This window comes from Pangasianodon hypophthalmus, chromosome 15 (assembly GCF_027358585.1).
Source record: "Pangasianodon hypophthalmus isolate fPanHyp1 chromosome 15, fPanHyp1.pri, whole genome shotgun sequence".
Lineage (NCBI taxonomy): Eukaryota > Metazoa > Chordata > Actinopteri > Siluriformes > Pangasiidae > Pangasianodon > Pangasianodon hypophthalmus.
In genome coordinates this window covers 9,409,445-9,428,874 of record NC_069724.1, presented here as the reverse complement: position 1 = coordinate 9,428,874, position 19,430 = coordinate 9,409,445, and the positions used below count along the sequence as shown (strand labels likewise).

The window sequence follows — 19,430 nt, the reverse complement described above, 5'->3', positions numbered from 1 at the left end:
GAGACTGGGTTTTAGATGACGTGACAATACCTGTCTCTCATTCATTATTGAGCATGCGGGGATCTATCGCCTTTGTGTTTTTCCATTCCTTCATGTTAAACAGGCCGAGCTCTGTTTGATTATGAAAAAAAGAGGCTTTACATAATTAATATTGTACAACAAATGTAGATTAGCATTAGTTATAACTCAGGCTCTGCTCATTCTGTGCTCATTATCCGTTTTTTATTTTTAGGTCAATCTTATTCTGAGGTCTAATAGCAGGTCGTATTTCAAGAAACAGCAATATAGCTCTTTAATAAGTTTCTCATATCTCGCTTCGGTGTAACTTGGATAATTACACCAACTCTCTCACTTTTATACATTTATACATAATTAAAAAACAGAACTGCACATTGCAGGGTTCATTGTGATCGATGAACTCTCTTCTCTGCTTCCCTGGTTCTCAGTTTATTCTTGTCTGGGCTCTGTCTGTTCTTTAGTATTTGGGCTCTGTGTCTTATACATTATGCAGTTAAATATTCATAAATCAATTCTGTCTTATTATGTGCTGACTTATATAACAGAGACTTGCACTGATAAAAAAAAACTTAATATATAAAATATATCAGTCAATAAATAAAGTAATAACAAAATAAAATAATATTAATTATTATAATAAGAAGAAAACATACAATTCCAATAGTTAATAATATATTCATTGTGTATATTTTGAATTACATGATTAATGCGTGACAATTACGTGATAAATTACGTGATTGATAACTACAAAAAAACAAGATTATTGATATTTAATTCCATCCACAGATTCACACTTGCCTTGGGTATTTTGTGAGCACTTCAAAAAAAATTATGGTCCAGTCTGTCCTCGTTTCAACCATCAGAAATGAGAAATTGAATGCTACAACATATGTAGACTTTCTTTTGAAAGGGAAAGACAAAGGTATGATAACCAGTGTTGAGTAGTGAATAATGTCCAAGGTAATTCTGAGTTTGTAAGTTTGATGATTGTGTTAATATTAAGACTGTTAGAAGAGCAGCCATGTAACTTCCTGTGCAGGTAGACGTTCCAAACATCTGAATTGTTGTGTGTTACAATTTGACCACTGGTAATATACAAACCAATCAAAAAGGACAACTCTAAACAATATTTGTTCATTCATTTAAAAAAATACCACATGAACACATTTATAATGAACACATAATGAAAGTATATATTCAGCACACTGTCTATTTTATAGACATTATAGCCTAATACAAGTTTTTAAATCAACAACTGCCCTCATATGATACAATTCTGTAGATGATGTACACTTTTAGGTCTAAAATATCTGAATCTGAAAATGACCTTTTGGTCTGTATCTTCGACCCCAGAAGTACTCTTTTGTGTGGTGATCAAAGTGCAATTTATTAAAACAGGGATTTCCATCTTTTTTTTTTTTTGTCATCTGAACCCCTAAATGATTTGCCATAAGTACCCCATGAGACCTGACTGGGCTACAGTAAGTGCAGGGGTAGATTTCATGATTTTAGGTCCTAGGCAAAATCCAGGAATAAGGAGGGGCCTACCTTCAGCCGCATGTATTTACCTTCATTTTCACTCGGCTTCTGTTTAGCATCGTGTTTAAGAACATCTTTACCTGTGATAAATGCACTGTAATGCACGCTCTCAAGTGGATTACTGCTTTCATTAAATGGCAACAAAAATAGTATGATAAAATCCTGAAAAATAATGTATTTTTAACAGGTACGTCACCATGTAATGCCACATAACAACATGGAGTAGTCCGTTACAAGAGTGACTGGGAGGTAGGGCTGCACTGACATGGACATTAATCTATACAATAGCAAAAGACAGCCATTTAAATGTACATCTATCTATCTATCTATCTATCTATCTATCCATCCATCCATCCATCCATCCATCCAGTATATAATCAGTACTGTCCAAAAGTCATAGGCACCTTATTTATTCAGTACAAATTTTGCTACAGATGTTTATTTGATCCCTTCTGCATTATTGGGTCAGTACAAAAACATTTTATATTTCCAAAGATTACTTTTCCAACCAAAAATTTAATGTTACAGAAAAATGTCTGTATGTCAGTAAAGCAGCATATTACATAACAGGCCAACTGAACTGTGGCAGATTCTACAAGATGCTCAGTAATACTAAAACCAACTAAATTTCTTATAAAACTGCACAAATTCTACCTGAGACTACTTTTTTTAAAGCAAAGGCTCATCACACCAAATATTGACTTTGTTTTTATTATTTATGACAGTTTTGTACAACCATATATACAGTATATAGTTGTAGTATTGACTATATACAGTATATACAGTCTGCTCCAAAAGAATTGGAACGGCAAGGCCAATTTTTTTGTTTTTGTTATACACTGAAGACATTTGGGTTTGAGATCAAAAGATGAATATGAGATGATCGATCAGAATTATAGCTTTCATTTCCTGATATTTACATCTAGATGTGCTAAACAACTTAGAACATCATACCTTTGGTGGCAGACCACCCAATTTTTAGGTGAGCAAAGGTATTGGAACAGATGTAATGTTTTAAAATAAATAACACTTAATATTTGGTTGCGTATCCCTTGCTCGCAAGAACTGCATCAAGCCGGTGACCCACTGACATCACCAAACCGTTGCATTCTTCTTTTGTGATGCTTTTCCTGGCTTGTACTTCAGCTTCTTTCAGTTGTTGTTTGTTTTGGGGGTTTCCCCTTTCAGTCTCCTCTTCAGGAGGTGAAATGCAAGCTCAGTTGGGTTAAGGTCTGACGATTGACTTGGCCAGTCTAAAACCTTCCACTTTTTTCTGCTGATGAAGTCTTCTGTTGTGTTGGCAGTGTTTTGGGTCATTATCTTGCAGTATGATGAAGTTCCTCCAAATTAGATTGGATGCATTTCTCTGTAAATTGGCAGACAGAATGTTTCTGTAGACTTCTGAATTCATTCTGCGGCTACCATCATGAGTTACATCATCAATAAAGAATAGTGAGCCTGTTCCAGAAACTGCCTTGCAAACCCATGCCATTGCATTACCTCCCATGAGCTCGTTTGTTTTGGATCATGAGCAGAACTTTTGTGGCTCATTTCTGTATTTCTTTGCAAATTCTTCACAGCTCTCGGAATGTTTTTGTCACCAACTGCTGTTGTTTTCCTTGGCCAACCTGTTCAATGTCTGGACGTTAGTACCTCAGGAGTTTCTTTCTTTTTCAGGACATTCCAAATTCTTGTAGTAGCTATACCCAATGATTGTGCAATGGCTCTGATTGATTTTCCCTCTTTCTCAGCTTGAAAATGACTTTTCTCCCTGTTCTTCATGTTGGTTTATCCAACAAATGCAGTCTTCACAAGTGAAACCCAGGGCTCAAACCAAGAGTAGACATTCAGTAGTAAATGTTTAAACAATCAATCTGACAGGGCACTTCACTGTATAGCAAAAACAAAAGAATTTGCCTTGCCATTCCTATACTTCTGGAGGGGACTGTATGTAATAAATGGCAAAACCTGTTACATAATAGCTAACAAGTAATGGACTTCCATCTCACCCAAAACCTTTTCTGTAAATATCTGCCTCAAACTACATCTAGAACTACTTTTTTATTTGGCTCTATTTGGTATCAATCCACCCTTTACACTCCTCACAAAACTTGAGGATGCAATTGTATCAAAAAGCTGGGAGTATGAACTTTGTATATTTAATATACAGACTATTCTTCATATTTAACAGAATTGTTGGGATTGCGTAACTTAACAATGTCATATGAATAAAGACTATAATGATTTTGTAGAGTTATGGAAAAGATTTTGAATGAGACAGACTTCCAATACTTAGCAACACTGGAAAATTAAAGAATGTCAGACACAAAACATGTCTTGGCTAGAAAAATGTGTACATTTCTTCACAAATTATGCCTGTAATTAAGTGAGAAAGATGTGTGATTCTAGATAAGATTTTATGCCCCCAGAATGTTTGCTGTGAACATTTTAGCAAAGAAATGTATAAAACTGTGCTTTTGAGACTGAACTAATTCAGCATTTCAGAGATTCAAAATTGTTCAATAAATAAAACAAACAAACAAATGATTAATTGAATGCATGGAGTAGATGGTCATCTTTAATGGTGAATTTAGAGACTTGAAAAGTTGTGGGATGTATTTCTAAAAGATATCAACATAAAAAAATGAAACTTCACACAGATAAGGAACTTAGATGTCATGAAAAATTAGCTATTTTTCACATTTCACAGAGAAAATGATACCAAACATGCAAATTAGGAATATGTACAAAAAATATGACAAATGAATAAGCATGACAAGTTTATACCACAGTGCTGTTGAATTCTCAAATCTGATTGGTCAGAAGGTGTTGATTACTTTTCTATAACAGCAAGGCAAATGACAGGTTTATGTTAACGTGCTTGTTCTAATACAATATTGTTTCTATAATAACAACATACACATTGCCTTGTATGACAGACACTCCACAGAAACAGATAATGGTTCATTTGGTAAAGTCTCCAGTGCAAGTGCTTTGTAACAGTCAGAGGTAAAGCTGTAACTTTACGTTTTCTGACATGGGAAAGTCTCCAGCACTGAGTTTGCAGTTTCTCAGGAATGCAACAAGCTGCAATCTTTGTCTTTTTTACTTCAAGAGAGAGAGAAAAGAGATTCTGGTGAGGGAACAGCTATTTATAGCTGCTATAACGTAAGTGATAACAGGAACTAACTTGTTTGGCAGAAGTCCCACAACATTAAATACAGGGGTGAAAAGTAACAAACTACATGTACTCTTACTACAGTACCTGAGGACGTGTTTTACTATAATGGCAGTTTTCTGAGTATAATTAAATCATTCATTCAAATATTCAACTTCACTACACTGAATTTTGATCACTGTCTCAGAGTAAAATGTATAATAATGCATTTAACCCCAAAAACTGATTCAAAGTCTTTTTTGAATTTGAGGACAAGCCAAGAAATCCTCCCACCTTCAACCCCCCATGCCCAACTGACTGAAAATTGAAATAAGGCTTTTCCTGACGAAAGTCTACACTTCAGGTGCCAACTGCTTCATCAACAGCAGAAATGTCTGAGACAGTGGAGACAGATGAGCATCCCTGTCCCAATTTATCAGATATCCTCCGTTTTACTGCTTCAAAAGAAGCAGCGTGATAAAGATCTGCAAATTACGCGTGCCAAAACCCATGGAGATACCGGCATTTCACAGCTCAACATCCAACCTGCGAAAACATGTACAGAAAAACCGTTAGCTAGCTGAGTGAACTAGACCAGCTAGCTTGATGTTTTGATATTTTATCGTCTAAAATCTTTGTATTAAACCTACGATGTCACTTTGATGTTTGGTAGCGATTGTCTGTTATGTTAAAAATATCTAAGTACTGCTACAGCCTATGGTCAATGCTCAGGATAATGTGCAAGGGGCATATTTGCTAGATAGCTGACTGTATGAATTAACATTAGCTGATTAAAAAAACCTAGTAAGCTACTGAAACCACAACAGCATTTGGCCTAGTTAGCTAGCCAGCTAATGTTACCTTTATTTAGATACTGTTGATAATCAAGGTTGTGTTCACTTCATTCATGTAATAGTTAAAAAATGCATTCTTCCCAGATAGAACATTTTCAGATTAGTTGTGTCAGTTGGTTTAAAAAGGTAGTTTGTGAAGTAATTACTTAAGTAGTTTTTCACCAGATGACTCATTTACTCTTACTTGAGTAGTTTTCTTGATCACTACTGTCTTTCAAGTGAATTATTACTACAGTAGCAGTACTTTTAGTCAATTCAGTATGTTTTGTAGACTTTTCACCCCTGATTAAATGAAACTAGAAACAGATAACACGTACTTGTTATGGTATAAGAGGAATAAAACACTTGGGACATGCTGTTATAGGAAAATAATCAACTTTGAGATGGTAACAGTAACTCTTCTTCACATCAGGCTGCATTTATTCCTTACAGAGCAGTGGTACAAGGAGGGAGATAAAGAGTGTGAGGTTTGCATGTGCATACTCATACATACTGTTCTTTAGGGAAAGTGTATGAAGTGTTAGGCCCGGGGGGTGTAGGGTACGTGAACGTGTTGCTCTGGGTGCATGGGTGCTGGGGCAGAAATGTGAGTGGTGGCTGGATGGGTGGAGAGTGCTGTTCTGGATGGCCGTCCTTATTACACGCCAGACGATAACTGACATAATCAGCTGGGTTTGGAAGCTCGTCGTATATCTGGCCCTGGTTCTGTGGAAAGGGTGCACTATATTAGAGAGAGATCTCTTGCAGTGATTACAGCTCTCTTGCTTTAAAGCTTGTATGAAATGAAGACACCGGAATCTGGTTTATGAGCGGCAGTTACGAGAAGAAGATGATCCGTCTGTTCTTTTAGTTACAAGGGAAACCATGAGCTCATTTGTCATTGTCTGTTCACCAGTAGGAGGTGCTCTCTGTTCACAGACAATAAACCCTGAGGCACAAATGACTTCCTTTTCAGCTTAGCAAGCAAGGTATAATGCATTAGTGCATCTTTTCAAGATGGCCAATAAACCACAAGGACTGAGTGCTGTCTTACCTGGAAATCATCCGCTGGTTTCTTTTTAAAAGAAGAAGGCTTTTTACGGGCGGGAGAAGAGCCGGCCCTGTTGAGGACAAAGATCTTTAGGGAACAGAGGAGTCTGCAAAAGTGCAGGTTTCAAAAACCAAAACTGCCGCAAGACTATTCTTAATGACACTGTACTCATATGGCACATGTAAAACCTCTCTCCCAAAGAATTCCAGTGTAAACCAGCAATAATGTGTGCGCGTGCAGCAAGCAACCAGAAAGGTCATGCTAGATCAGTACACCAGCAAAACCTGGTATACCGGTAAGTATTTGCTAGTCAAGCCACTTGGCCGTGATGGCTGACCAATTAAACTAGCACTAGATGAGCACTAACCAGTAAAACAGCTTGAACAGACAAGCAGGAAATTGAGGACTTTTGTCCAAGAATATACTTGTGAAAAGAACACTAACAGACATAAAAGAGACAAATGATGTGTTTCACTGTAGGAATGACTACCAGATATACACTACTAGGCCATGCTTTGTATCAAGGGTTGATTAGATGTTCTAATAAGCTATAGTGTTTAGACTTGTATACACATACTGTATTTAATGTATTACCTTTTTTTTCTAAAACATTAGTCAGATAAGCACACCTGAACTGTTCTAGCACAGTATTCTGTACGCCAGTTGCATGGTACCCACGAGTCACTGTCGGTTTCACTTTGCTTCCTCCGCTGCTGTCTGTTGACCACAAATACGATGGCGGCTATACTGAGGATAATGCCGAGAGCAATCACCCATCCGAGGACACTCATCACCCTCTCAGCTGCGGTCAGTGGCTGGGGGGTTTCTGCAGGAAACACAGACGCTTGGTGATTGTCCTACCATAAAAATGAACCTTTGTGTAGTTTCAGCAGCCTCTGTGAAATTGAAATAAAGACATATTATACAACAATAGTTCTGGTCCACTGATCCGATTGGTGGAGCAGCATTCCATGAGTGTTTCTATTTACTATAACCACACTGGGATGTTTTGCTGTGTGTATCACTCCGCTCGTCAGTGTCCTCCACCTAAAATTCCACTTACTAGTTCGACATGGTTACTACAGCAGAGTTAGCAACATCATCAGCAGACATGGCAAACGATACTTTTCAGGAATATAACTTTTGACTTGTCAGATGAAGAGGAAAAGGAAGAAGGGAAGCCAATTTTACCAGAAGCACCTTTAACAGGAATGTACAAATTAATGTGAGCTAGCTAGGCAGCTAGCCGAAGTTCTATTAAGTGAGTGTAGCTGCTTTGGGATCTATTTCCTCTTGCGGAGGAAAAATTGGCCATATTGTGTCCGGTATGTCACTCAATATTTTTTTCTTGTTTATAGAATTATTGAATTGAAGCAATATCGCACTTGCAATCGTACGGTTATACTGAATATCGGCATGGCTGTAATTACCTACAGCAAACCACAACCGTGGAAGTAATATAATAATCACTCTTGCTTGCGCGATATTGCTTAATTATCTAAAAACAAATCATTTTTAGGCAGAAATCAGCACAAAGAATGTACAAATGAATGGCATCATAACATGAATTATTCTCTCTTGTTGATGAATAAGCTGCCTCTGAAACATCAGTAATCCACTACATTAAAGTTCCCTTAACTTATACTATTAAAACATTAGTTAACATGAACAAACAAAATTCAACTGTCAGAGATGTTGGTATGTAGGAATAAAACATGTGGCATGTTGTTATAGGAAAATAATCAACGACATGGTGGTGTGATATGGCCCGATGCAAAACAGAGTGATTATTTTTCCTATAACAGACCATCCCAAAGTGTTTTCTTCCTCTTAGATTACAGCAATTTACTGATGATTACATTTTTTATTTATTAATGAATGACTCATCACACTTTTTATCCCTTAATGTAAGTGATCACTTACGTTATAGCGGCTATAAACAATCAATCCCTCACTAGCCTCTCTTTTTTTCTCTTTCTTGAAGTTAATAAGACAAAAAAAAACCCAGCAGCTTGTCATATTCTCTAGAAAGCAGAAAGTACACACTCCTCTGTAGTGAAGACTTTCCTGTGGTGGAAAACATACTGACTGTTACATTGACTGTTAAATTAACATATGCTTAGAGAAAACTTCACTATATCAACAATTAAGCATTTTTCTTTGTTAAATAACAATGTTTATTATTAGAGTTAGATCATGTGGTGCATCTGTGATTTGCCTTCTAGCCAGAGCTACTGTTATAGAAAATTAATCAACACCTTCTGACTAATCAGAATCGACAATTCAACAGTGCTGTGGTGTAATGTTAACTAATGCAGTAAAAAATCTTAATGTAAAGCTTTATCGAAACATTTTTATCTACATTACACACACATATTTTCCACTGCTGTTCCACTTAGGTGAACAGCATAAAGCACAAGTGTGTTTCCTGTTGGAATATGTGTGTGTTTTTTTGTCTTAAATTGTGCTAACTCAGCCCTGCAAATCGAGTCTGTCATGAATGGCTTTCACGTAAGCTTTCACTTAGGTCATTGTGTACAAAGGACAATGTGATGTTAGTTCCTGACCAATGAAAGCCTCTCTCATATTGGATTTAGAAAGACAATGGTTGGCTTCTGCCCAGGAAAACAAAGACAAGAGCCAGCCACAAACTAAAAGCCTCCAGCGAGTATATCTGTCTCAAATAGTCTCTAACACATCACTACTGCCGAGTGGAAAAGGGAATTCACTGTCAGGACTAAATGACAACCAGCCAGTTACTCAGCAAAAAAAAAAAGAAAAGAAAGAAAAGCTTTTGTGCAATAAACAAGACCATTTGAGAAAGTGTTTCTTTTTCCCCACATGAAACTGATTACAGGGATTTTTACAGATGCATTTTCACGTTTTATTTGCAAAAGAACAATTCATGTGCTTATGCCCAAAAATCCCAACAAACACATATGCAAGCTACACTGAAACTATTTAAAATACAGTTACAACCAACAGGAAAATAAAGCATTAATTTAACAAATGACATGCCAGTGAAAATATATACTGTACAGCATAATAATTTCACAATAGTGACTTATTGCACAACACTCAACATATTTCAAATATTTACAAAACACTATACAGAGTAATTAAATCCTTGTGCAAAAGCAAAAACATATTATTCATCACATTTCAGGATTATGTAACACTTTGGTGAACAGAACTGTATTTGAGCACAACATATACACATTATACATGTTTTATTGTATCCTTTGCACATAACCAGTTGCACTACAAGACATTTATACAGCAAATATGTACAAGCATGTTTTTACTGTGTTTTTAACTCAATAAATTACATCTAACACATCAATCCATAAATGAATTTAAGAGCTTTTCTGTCATTTGGTAGAACGTGATAACTTTTACAATAGTCTTTGGTGAAGTTTATAATGCACCGCATGCACAGCATCTAGCTGTATATACATAAAACAGGATGATTTCATGCAGCTCTAAAATATTAACCTAATCTGTACAACGAATATGGACTTTGAAGTACAGTTATTTAACCAACTTGCAGCCTTTTTATGAGTATGATAAGATTGGACATGATTATACTAAATACATTTACTGGACATGTTTTGCTAAATTACAGTTGAATTACCACAATTTTAAGTTTCAACCTGCATCCCAGAATTAATTCGTCATCCATTGCTTGAGTTTAGCTTGGTTTTAATCTGGTGATACATTTGTTTGGATCAGCATTGCTGTTACAGCCGAACTGATTCTGTCTTCTCGGCATGTGCAACTGTCACTGTTAGCCATTTACTTTCCTTATATGGTCACAGCTTCCTGAGATAGCACACATACTTCTGCACAATGTGCTTAATTTCCATTTCAACAACTTTGAAAAAGACCTTGTCTGCTAAGTGGGAAGATAAGATAAGATAGTCCTCACACGCAGAATCAAAAGTCCAGAGGTGGAGCTGGATCTGATCCAACTTTGCCTATAAGCCTAACTCTAACCTAGACAACAGTGTATAACATGAAACAACACACTTAACACACTTCTCCAGCCTGAAGGTAGATTAGCGAGATTAGCTAGCTGGTCCATCCCATGGACTTCTTGTTCTGCAGTAAGAGGTACTTACACCGTTATTTGATGATCATGTGCCTCTTTCAGCCATTTTTGATTACGTGTGATTTAAACCAGTCAGTGCCGTAAGACAGCACCCCCTAGTGATGATGATTTATTTAATCTCCGCACTCCAGTGCTGATAAGCAGATTCAGCTCAAGTTCCTTTCATGCAACTTTTCAATAAAAAGCAGAATATTAAGAGCATGCATTAACAGTGAACCAAAAATTCTGTAGCGATGTCTTCCCAATTAGCAAACAAGCTACACGTGATGCTGTTGAGCCAACATTGGTTAGATTTGTGTGTGTGTGTGTGTGTGTGTGGGTGTGTGTGTGTGGGTGTTCTGCACAATCTGTCTAGTTATTGGTTCTTTCTGTTCCTAAAGGGTGTTACTGTCGTATTTTATGACACTTGCAAATGCTTATTTGTGGGTGGTTAACATGATATACATATCAAATATCATTGCTTTGCTCAGTAATTGCACTATAATGTTCCGACAATGTCGCCATTATGATTCCTCCATTTTTACCCCAGATTGTGCATTTTTCCTGTTTCTGTCTGAAAGCTACTAGCCAGCTAGCTACACTCTGAGCATAGGAAAATCAAGCTGATGAAATACTAGAGGTTTACTGCAGGAGGAGGAAAAAGAAGGGTAGATGTCATTTCCCCCTATTACTACCATGTTTTTTTTTTAGCATTTTCACTGATTTTCATATGTCTATTATTGGTATTAATATGGTTCGATTTGTTGATGGTAGACTGTGCCTTAAAAAATGAAATGACTATTTCTGAATGCCACAATTTCTTCTGCTACAGTCTGGCATCCTTCCACTTATCCATTTCAACTAACAGATGAAACAGTGATTTTATTTGGCATATTTCTTTATCCCCCATAAAATTAGTTTCTGTATACACAACTGATGTTCCTTGCTTCCTTAATAGAGAATGTGGTCTTCCCTTTGCATTTGTTTTTCTGCAGTACTAAAAGCTGCAGCAGATGTGGATTGCTGTGTTCTCACACGGCCTAAATGAACTACGCCAAGCAGATAAACACACTAGGCTTTGCACTATTCAAATGCACTAAATGCTGCTTATGCGAAAGCCTCCTTAAGGAAAAGGAGCAGAGTTGAGCAGCTCTGTTCTGGGTGGGGGCGGAGCACATTTCTGGGCCAGAAAAAAGTAAACAAAAACCGCAGGCTGTTGGTCATAGGTTTTTTAACATTATAAATTTATAATTATTGCCAAGAAACACTTTTAAACATTACAAACTGCACCTTTAAAGCAGTAGAAATATTTAAAAATCCAACTGAGTCTGGCTTCAGGCATAATTCAGCTACACATCACAACACCATCTGGGCCTGGATTTCAAACATGATGCCATAAGTCTCACTCTAAGCACTCACTCTAACACTTTGGGAAATAAAAGTGCATTTGTAACTAAGCTCTGTCCCACAGATGCTATAAAACCCTGCACCTAAATCTTCACTGTTTACCAAAGGCTTCTGGTGCAGTCAATCATATTAGAGTCCTAAAAGCATTGAAAAACAGCAGATTTTACACTGATCTCTGATCCTGGCGGTCATATTTACTGACTTGAAATTCATTTCCAGTAGATGTGAACTTGTGATTAGAAATATATTTATTTCCTGGTGTTCATTTTTGTATGCTTGACACAACCTATTTAACGTATGTTACTGGTAATCACACATGAAGGAACTGTGTGTTGATTGTTATTGCAGTATTTACCTAGGCAAGATCGCACACTGTAATCTTTCATTTTTATTTTGTGCTTTGAGCATCTGATCATCTCACTTCATAATATCTGACAAAAATATAAACTGTTTGGCAGCATTGTGATGCCCTGTTTGTTATGAAAATAACAATGGAAATGCCAAGTACCAGTGGAAATCCATGTGTTTTTCCTTATCACAGTTTATAAAAAATCAATCATAATATGTTTTGTGGCTATGCATGCATACATGCTCCATGTTTCATTTAGTTTTTATAAACTGCTTCTTCTTTTACGTTCTTGATTTTAGTGTCTATTGACACTTTTTTATGTGAAATTTGACATTTTATCCCCTTATAAAAAAACTACAATATCTAGTATAATAACAAAGTATCAACAAAGGACTACACTAACAGCGACAGTGCAAAATTTTCACAGTAAACAAAGTGCCTGAAAAATGGTTGAATGTTTAATTCTGAACCCGTTCCGTATGTGCATGTGATGCTGTGACCTCTCACACAATTTACTTGCCACCACTAGATGTTTAGACTTCGCTGACATTACTCATCCCCAATTGTCTCACTCTGTGACCATGTCCAGATAATGCAAAGGTCAGGTGTGAATATATCTGCTGTGTAGGGTATGTGAGCTTCTCTGGGAAAAAAATAAAAGATCCCCACCATAACATGCTGTATATATATATATATATATATATATATATATATATATATATACACACTATAATCTAACAAAGGTGCAGCCATTATCTGCTCTTTTAAGTGCTAACAATGAATAATGACCGTATCCAAAAAAAAGGGGGTCAAAGGAAGGAAAAAAACACAACACTTACTGTTGTGTTACCAATTTTTTTTCTATAACAGCACATCCTCTAGTGTTTTATCCCTCTTATACCACAGCAATTTTACTTTTTATCTGTCTATATTTACATTTAATGTTGTGCCACATATTGACAGCTAGTTCCTGTTATCACTTACGTTATAGCAGCTATAAACAGTCACTCCCTCACTTTCTCTTGAAGTTAATAATAAAAAAGCAGCTTGTTAATGACAAAACACAGCTCAAAATTACAGACTGTTACAAAGCAACACTGGAGACTCCTTCCAAAAATGTTAAATAAACATCTTATTGAAAGCTTCACCATATCAATGACTGTTTCTCTTAGTTAATTAACACTTTTTTATTTTACTTATTAGACTTAGATTATGTGGAGTGTTCAATGTAAAAGCCCCTGTGACTTAGTGACGTAGACGTATTAGAACTAACACATAATGATTTTCTTCATAGCTGGAACTACTGTCAGAGGTGCTGTTATAAAACATTAAACAACTTCAGGCCAGTCAGGTTTGAGAATTTACCAGCACTGTGGTATAATTTACTTTAGTGCATGACAAATGTATAACAAATCAGACACAGGACCAGTGAATGGTTGAAAAATGCTCATTATTCTGGACTTCATTCTAACACCAGAGATGAATATAAATAAAGCTGACCCATATTTATTTGGATTTTAAGCTATATTTACTAGCATGGAATTTGGGAAGGAATTCTAATGATGGCATGTAGATGAATTTATATACAAAGATTTTTTTCCTCGTTTTCTTTTCACACATACCACTCCTCTTTAGAGATGACAGAACCATCCTTTTGAGGAACCATATCCACCGAGACTTCCATTTCAGACCCATAGCCATCCCTGTAGCTCTGTTCGTTATATCTCAACCTCTTGCTGTCCTCCACTGGACTGTAGGTCTTCATCCTGTTGGGAGGATTATTATGGAACTCCTGAACACTTTCACCTAAGAAACTGGGGCTTCCATAAAGTTCAGGCTTCTTCTCATCCTCAGGATAGTTCAGGTCTTCGGGATAGGTCAGGCTCTGAGGCAGAGAGGGGCACGACGACAGGTCGCTAGATTTGCCAAAGCCGTTGGCCAGGACCTGTTTTTTGGTGCTGTAATCTCCTTTAAACGTGCGCCTTTGCCGATGAAAGAAGACCACCAACAATATAATGGCTGCCAGCAGCACTGTACCACACACAACTGCTCCACCAATAGCAGCGCCTGCTCGCTGTTGCTCAGCATGTGTGGAGCTAGGGGACTCTGGGTAAGGAGAGATGGAAGGGAAGAGGGTATAAGGCTTTCTCTAATTCCTCTAACAGCCCCATTTCACATAGTTAAAGCTGCTGTATGTATATTTTAATATTTTAAATCTTGGAAAAAAATTAGATAGGAAATTTCTGATAGCATAGATTGATGATATTGCAAGTCCATACACTTTAAACGTTGTGTCCCAAACCATATACTATAAATGATTATTATTAATAATGACAACATTGTTGTACTGACATACCATTTATGCGGTTTGGGTTGTAATTTAAAATATTTAATTGTCCACTGTCATCTTCTCAGTATTACAGAAGTTTTATGACAATAAAAGTCTGTCATATTTACTGAGTACTACATGAAAAAGCAAAATGTCCTCATCGAGAGCTTGTGTTTTGGTTAGCGTGCTAACATTAGCTGGCTAAATCCCTCTGTTGACTTTTCTCTTCTGATTTTCCAGTGCTCTGCTGGTGCATTTCTGACTTGATCCATGACTCTGCTGTTTAAATGTGCTCATTCTTTGGAATCAGACGACAGCGAGAGACTAGCAGGATTGCTGACTTCTTGTTGTTGTTCTCTCATAATGCACTTTTCCTGCTGTCATTTATTGCAGTGCTGAATGTAGGCCCATGTAAGCTATCTGGCTAATGTTAGCTAGTTAGTTAAAACATAAGCTCTTTTTAAAGAAGAAACTTGCTCCCCTCTGATTTCTTAGTGGTCTGTGTGTTTGTGCAGGGCCACGTGGTGATTCATGTGTCTCCAAAGCCAATGATCGCAAACTAGCTAAGTAACTAGCTAGCTAGCTAAAAGACAGTATGAAGAAACAAATATCTTGGTCACTTCTGAGGTGTGTATTGTTATTATCTGACCTGTGTTCTTTTGTCATTTGATTTGAATTGTGTTCTCCACCCCATCTTTTAGCTAACTAACTAACGATAGTCAGCTAGCTTGCTAACATCGGGTATGCGTGCGAATATTTCCACTACTGTTTTCTCCCGACTCGTTTTTTTTCTTTCATGTTAAACAAAAATTATAGTCCTACACACAGCAGCTTTAAATAAAATAATGAAAAGGGAGGTAAATGAGGGAAAGGGGATGACAGTGTTTTGATAACTTGAGCACTTTGACTCAGAAGCGATCCAAGCATGCAGCAGACACACAGCAGCAAGTATCAACGCATATTTCTTCTAGTCCAATTTTGACAGAACATGACAGCCCATTACCATGAGCAAGCGAGTACAGAGATAAATGAGACGTCATGCAGTATTTCAGTCTTGTTACAAGATATCTATGAACTAGATGCACAGATCACATCAAGCATCAAACACACATGCAGCTTGAAGAACATTGAGATGAACCAGAAAAGGATGAGATGCTGTTCCAGAAAATCATTACGACTAAGAGTGGCTTATATAATGGTGATGTTTCAGAGGCAGCCAATACAATGACAATAGCATTCTCACATAAAGCATGCATGATGAGCACTTTTACATTCAGAGCTTTAAATTCCAGCCCTTACCTGTTATAATCACCTCGACTGAAGCTGAACCTGTACCAATACTGTTGGTGGCATCACACATGTATGTCCCTGCCATCTCATAGGTTACAGGACCCTTAAAGATTAGTGTGTCCTCGCGTTGCTCAGCTGTATTCGGCATGGAGCCGTTCAGACTACGAGGACAAAAAAAAAAAAAAAAAAGTTGATTTCAAAATGGGAAACATATCCTATGTACATACATATATATGTAGGTTATATATATAACATGGAAGGAAGCAATTGAAGAAAAAAAGATTTCAGACATTTGCCCATTCCTGTGATCTCGACCCTGTTTGGATCAATTCCAAAATCAAATCAGTTCAACCAATCGTTCTTGACATATCACACTAACGAGAATCTCAGATGGATTCATAGACAGACACATGCAAAAAATGTAGCTAGCCAATAAAGGGCCTTGATTTCCTGAACATAAGTGTGTAAGTAACATCTCTGTATGACAAACAGGAAGGAAGCTATTGAAGAAAAACCATTTCAGACATTTGACCTTGCTGTGACCTTGACCCTATTTGGATCAATTCCAAAATCAAATCAGTTCATCTGCTGCTTACAATGATAATTCCCTATAAATCCTATAAACATTCAAGCACTCGTTCTTGGGATATTGAGCTAATGAGAATCTCAGACTGATGGACTGAGATGGATAAGCTGGAAAATCCTCATAAAGGTATAAAAAACTGAACTGCTTATTATGTAAGGATAAAACATGATGGGGTGTGGTGTTATAAGAAACGTCAACGACGGTGGTGTGATGCAACATAAAGCCTTACTATTACCAACCCACAGTTGATCATTTTCCTGTCAGAGCACAATCCTTGTTTAATTTATCTTTTGCAATTTGCCAATAATTTTTTTTCATTTATTAAGGAATAACATGTCATGCATTTTTAACCACTTACAGATACATTTCATGTTGTAGAACACAAAACTGTCTGCAAGACAAGTTAGTTCCTGCTATCAATTACATTATAACAAATATAAAGTCATTCCCTCACCAGCCTCTGTTTTTTCTCTATCTTCAAGTTAATAAGTCAAAAAATGCAACTTGTCATGTTACCAAGAAACCGCAAAATGCTAAGTCCTCTGTCCAGAAAACTCTCTGAGTCCTCTGTGGCAGCAAACTGACTGACTATTAAAAAGGGCTAAAGCTGGAGACTGCTTCCATGAATGTTAAATAAATCTCTCATTATGGAAAGCTTCATCATATCAACAGTTAGGCTGTACATTTTTCCTTGTTAAATTACAACATGTTTGTAATCCATTTATTATTAGCCTGCAATTCCATGTGAATGATTTGTTACTACAGAAATGATAACATATTAGAACAAGCCAGAACTTCTGTCAGAGCTGCTGTTATAGGACATTAATCCAGAGTTGAGAATTTAACAGCACTGTCATATAAAACAATTTTGAAAACAGAACAAATCTTTTAAGTCACTTAAATCAAAGAACACTTCCATTTTCCCCCCCTACATTTCAGTTCCTCAAAATCTGTGAACACACTGAAGCCTGTACATGTTTCACACCTTTTGGTGTTTCATAGTCTTTATTTGCATATTAGAAATTTTTTTTTTCGCTCTTATCACACTTTTGTCACTTATCCCACTTTTCCCCACAATTCAACCTTAACAACACATTTTATTAAGTTGAGGCTGAATTTAATGCTTAAGAAGAAGCCAGTGTGGAATTAACCCTTCCATAGTGTACAATTGAGTGCAAAAGTTTGCATCCCCCATGATTTCTGGGCAACAAGAGGACGGAAGGCAACAACTCATAACATGAGAAAAATGTATAGAAAAATACTGAAAAGAACCAAAAGAAATACATTTCAGCATGACTTTCTCAGTCTCCAGGCCTAATCTGAAGAAAGCAGAGCAAATATTGTAAGAAAAATCAATAGCCAAGCAGTTTGGCAGAGTTAGAACTGAGATGTCAGGAAGAATTACAACTGAGAGGGTCCAAAAACGGATCCAAGGATACACAAAGAGGCTGGGGCACAAAAGGAGATGCACATTTTTGAAAACATAAAACTGTTTTTTTTTCTTTTTACTATAGATATCTTAATATACACAGCTTGACTACTTTGTTACCTGTAATAACAAAGCCCCATCTCTGAAACCCAACACCTTTATTTCGTCCCAAGGGCATGCAAACTTTTGCACTCAACTGCATATGTTCCCATATTGTTGTACTGTTTCCAGCGATCTGTCTAGCAGTGCTTCATACTTACTATCTCCACTGAAATGAAGAAACGGCTGGATTCGCATCGGCCAAGCAAGTTAGCTGAACATTCTCGCGATTTATATACCAGTTTCCATCAAAGCCCTCAATGCTCACCTCTGGCTCGTCTGTGCATCAGAGACACAACACAGACACATTATCAGAGCATTTTTCTAATAAAATATATGTTGTAAAACTTGACAAATATATGTGTGTGGAGGTACATGGTCTTAAAGCTTATATGAATATTTTTTTATTTTTGTTCCTCAGGGAAATGCAGAATGTCTGCTTACACTGTACGTTGAGAATAACGTTGTCTGTTTGCTGATCATTATTGTAGGTGGAGATGCAGGTAAGTCGCTGCTCATGTGCTTCTCGACTGGGTGTCATGATGTAGTCACTGCGCACTGTTATCGTCCCATCAGTGTTCCTTATCTCCTCAGTGTTTGCTTCACCATCTAACTCAGTGTCCCATGTGATCACAGCAGGGGGCTTCCCGTTGGCTGAGACACACGTTGCTACGGTCATTTTCATATCTTTTGATCCTGCCACTATGGTGGGTGTGGACAGACTCATCTGGACCATCGGTCGAGCTGCGGGATAGAAATGATGCAACTTTCATTAATTTCACCTGAATAGTGTAGATTTGTACCTAAGAACTGCTGCTGTAATCCTAAAGACTGTCCTGTGCTCACTCCAAGACTCATTCACAATCTACTCATATTGAACATCCTTTCGACACACTTAGTACTGTTTGACTTTACTCTTCGACACCTTTATACTGTAATGATTTATAATCCCACTATCCGGTGTCACAAAGTTCCACAAAAAATGAGTTCCCTTTTGAGCCTGGGTCCTATCAAGGTTTCTTCCTTAGGAGGTGATAGGATGTCACCTCAGAGTTTTTCCTTCCCTCTGTCGCCTCAGGCTTGCTCATTAGAGATCTAAATCTACATCTGTATTTCTATAAATCTGCTTTGTGACAATGTAAATTGTTAAAAGTGCTATGTAAATAAAATGTAATGGAATTGAAGAATTAAGCACAGCAAGTAGATGACTTGTTTTTCTAAAAGTGATTGCTGCAGAGTTTCCAGGAAAAAAA

The 19,430-nt window shown here is 37.0% G+C and overlaps 1 protein-coding gene across 2 annotated transcripts in view; it reads right to left on the bottom strand.

The window, feature by feature from the left end:
• Window positions 1-3,821: 3,821 nt before the first annotated feature.
• The window catches only part of nectin1a (nectin cell adhesion molecule 1a), a 35,048-nt gene continuing 19,439 nt past the window's right edge, over window positions 3,822-19,430 (bottom strand). The window contains exons 3-8 of one of the 2 annotated variants that reach the window (XM_034310969.2): window positions 18,622-18,921; window positions 18,339-18,456; window positions 16,073-16,224; window positions 7,277-7,424; window positions 6,602-6,668; window positions 3,822-6,273 (exon numbers count right to left, since the gene is read on the bottom strand). In XM_034310969.2, the coding sequence (XP_034166860.1) occupies window positions 6,052-6,273; window positions 6,602-6,668; window positions 7,277-7,424; window positions 16,073-16,224; window positions 18,339-18,456; window positions 18,622-18,921 (1,007 nt within the window). In that variant the 3' untranslated portion in view covers window positions 3,822-6,051. Of the gene's footprint in view, window positions 6,274-6,601; window positions 6,669-7,276; window positions 7,425-8,521; window positions 14,551-16,072; window positions 16,225-18,338; window positions 18,457-18,621; window positions 18,922-19,430 lie in introns of those variants that run through there. The other variant, XM_026938896.3, reaches the window with a different exon arrangement.